We start from the raw sequence: 2,745 nt of genomic DNA, 5'->3' as shown, positions 1-2,745 counted from the left end.
TGTCCCAGTCTTAGTTATTAATAGTGTCCCCTTTCACTGTCTTCTGTCCCACTTCGGGATGGTGGGCCACCTGCTCAACCACCCCTTACCCATGCCACCCTGGAGGCCCCAGAGGACACTCAATCCTCTTGCCAGGGCTTTAAGAAATGCCTTGGTGAGGAGAGTACCAGAATCTCTATCAAATCCTGTGATAGGTGTCCTCTGTCACCTAGAGATGACAGTGGCAAATACTGGGATTGAACTAGGTTCCCTGATCTCAGGGGAAATAACGAGAGTCAGAGATTGGTAGAGGCCAATGATAGCACTTAACCATTAAAAGACACTCCTTTCTTCTTTTTTTTGTTGTAGTGCTTGATATTTATTGAGAAGAACGTAAATGCTTTTTCCAGGTGGTACTACTGAGGATCTGGGCTGAGTGCCTGTTTTTGTTTGTTCTGTTTTTAGTATGTTTGTCCAAATGCACACATCTGTTGGGACTGCTGCGGTTTTGAAAGTAAAAGGACAGCTGTGCAAAACTGGTGCAGAGGAGAAAAGAAATGTCAACAATTCGGCTGCCAGGCACACTAGGCCCCTGCAGCAATTTGGTGGGGAAGGGGAGGACCCTGGGAGTAGGTAGGGAACTAACCAGGTTGAAAGACTGGCCCCTTGGGGGTTGGTGAGCTGTCCAAATTAATGTCCGAGGAGGAGATGGAGCCAACTCAGGCATCTTCTAGGTTGGTCTTTCTTTTCAAAGGCTGTGGTCTGTCGCTGGAATGTGGCGGATGGTGGTGAAGTGGCGGCAGAGGTCTCTGGGCAGACGGAGGCCTTGCAGTCGGCAGGACGGGGCTATGCGTAGTCTGACCGGTTTGTGACAGGGGCCTGCCCTATAGCTGGGACTCAGGACACAGTCCAAATTAGCAGGGGAGGGTCCCGGGGCTGGCCAGAGTCGGTGGCGGCGCGCTTCAGAGCGAGGCCCCGGCAGCAGGTAACTGGAGCACTATTCCTGGAACAATGGCAAGCACTACGGGGGGATGATAGAGAACCGGACGGCAAGGGTAGGGAAGGAGATCCGGGGACGAAAGGGAGCTTGGCGGCTCCGAGCCGGGCCGGGCAGGGGAGGGGGGGAGAGGATGGCTGCGTGCAGGGCCCTCCCCCCGCCGGGCCCGAGGGTCTCCCGGCCTAGTAATCATCTTCTTCTTCGTCGTCGTCGTCGTCGTCATCTTCTTCGTCGTCATCCCAGCCAAAGCACTGTTTCATCTCATCCAGGAAGGCCCGGTAATCACCTAGGATGGGGCTATCCATCTCAATGTAGGGCACCACCCACTCCTCCGCTTCCCCGGTAAGCAGGCTGATTAGGAATGCCACCTTCATGGCGTCGTTGCAGAATCGATTCTCGTTGACCAGCATGTAAGACGCCGTCTGCACGATAAACTCAGGGAGCCGGGAGCTTTCGCCGCTAAACGTTTCGGGGAAGGGCACCGGGCAGCTCGGCGGACGTACCTGGCGCAGCAGGGTGGCTCTCTCGCACACCAGCAGCCGTAGCTGTTCCATGAGATGGCTATTCTCGATGCTCAGGGCGCGGTGCCTCATCAGGAGCGCGTGCAGCAGCAGCACCAGCTCGTCCACCATGGCTAACGACTTGGAAGTGCTGGTTCAGCTCGGCTCGGCAAAGGTGCGCACGGAGGCCTCGCAGGAAGTGCGTGTCCGCTAAGGCTCACGGCGGCCAGGGGCGGAGGGTGGTGCGCGTAGGGGTCCGGCGGCTGCGCAAGCTCCGCCCGCTCAGCCACTTGGGCGGCCGGCGCGCCGGCGCGGCCCGGGTCTGGGGGCGTGGCCAGGGAGGCGACCGGCGCCGCGTGGGGGCGTGGCGGGCGGGGGCCCGGGGCGCGGAGACTTGGTCGCGGGTGGGAAAGGGGCGGGTGGGGTCTGGCCATGGCGGGCGGGTGGTTCTGTAAGGCCAGAGCGTGTAAAGACAGGGGACCCGGGTGGACCCCCGGATGTGGGCCCGGCTTAGCCAGGAACGAGTGAGTGCTAAAGCCCATGTCACAGGGCCAGCCTGCTCAAGTTTAAAGGATTAATCACCCTTCGACTCAGCCGACTCGCACAATTCGGTGTTCTTTGGTGGGTCTGTGGCTACTAGATTCCACTTGCGTGTTTTTGGTTTTGTTTTTTTTTTTAAACACTTTTCCTTGCTTATTTAAATTTCACTCACCCAGACAACTAGTAGCTCTGCTGGCAGGGCCGCGGGAGTCACAACCTTTCAGAGTTATGAAAAAGCCTTAGGGCTCCTCTCACAAAACTGTTTCAACAGGGATTTTGTCTTTAGTTGGGAAATAATACTGTGTCCCTACCTCCTTTTTAAAAAATTATTTTTCTAAACAGTGAAGTATAAAAAGTTCTGCAAAATCAACATTGGAGAACCATTTGCAGGCTCTTGCCTATCTTTAGCCCTCTAGTTCATGTGCTAGTATTAGTGTCCCTTGGCCAGCATTCATACATTATTCGTTGCTTAACAATGAAGATTTGTGTTTTTAAATAGTTGTGGTTTTCTACTTTGAAATTTATTTTTCAAATAGTTGCTGACAGCTAAGTTGGGTCCAGGACCTTAGAGCTGACATTATGTTGGCTCTGCTTTTAAAATACATCCCCAGGGGCGCCTGGGTGGCTCATTGGGTTAAAGTCTTTGCCTTCGGCTCAGGTCATGATTTCAGGGTCCTGGGATCCGGCTCTCTGCTCAGCAGGGAGCCTGCTTCCTCCTCCTCTCTCTCT

General features: G+C 54.8%; 1 protein-coding gene across 1 annotated transcript; it reads right to left on the bottom strand.

The window, feature by feature from the left end:
- Window positions 1-333: 333 nt before the first annotated feature.
- Window positions 334-1,748, bottom strand: LDOC1 (LDOC1 regulator of NFKB signaling). Its single transcript, XM_045994470.1, has one exon. It carries the CDS (start codon window positions 1,606-1,608, stop codon window positions 1,159-1,161), a length of 450 nt encoding a protein of 149 aa, XP_045850426.1. The 5' UTR covers window positions 1,609-1,748; the 3' UTR covers window positions 334-1,158.
- Between the last annotated feature and the right edge of the window lie 997 nt (window positions 1,749-2,745).

This window comes from Meles meles, chromosome X (assembly GCF_922984935.1).
Source record: "Meles meles chromosome X, mMelMel3.1 paternal haplotype, whole genome shotgun sequence".
In the NCBI taxonomy this organism is placed as follows: Eukaryota; Metazoa; Chordata; class Mammalia; order Carnivora; family Mustelidae; genus Meles; species Meles meles.
This window is presented reverse-complemented; position numbering and strand designations above follow the sequence as displayed.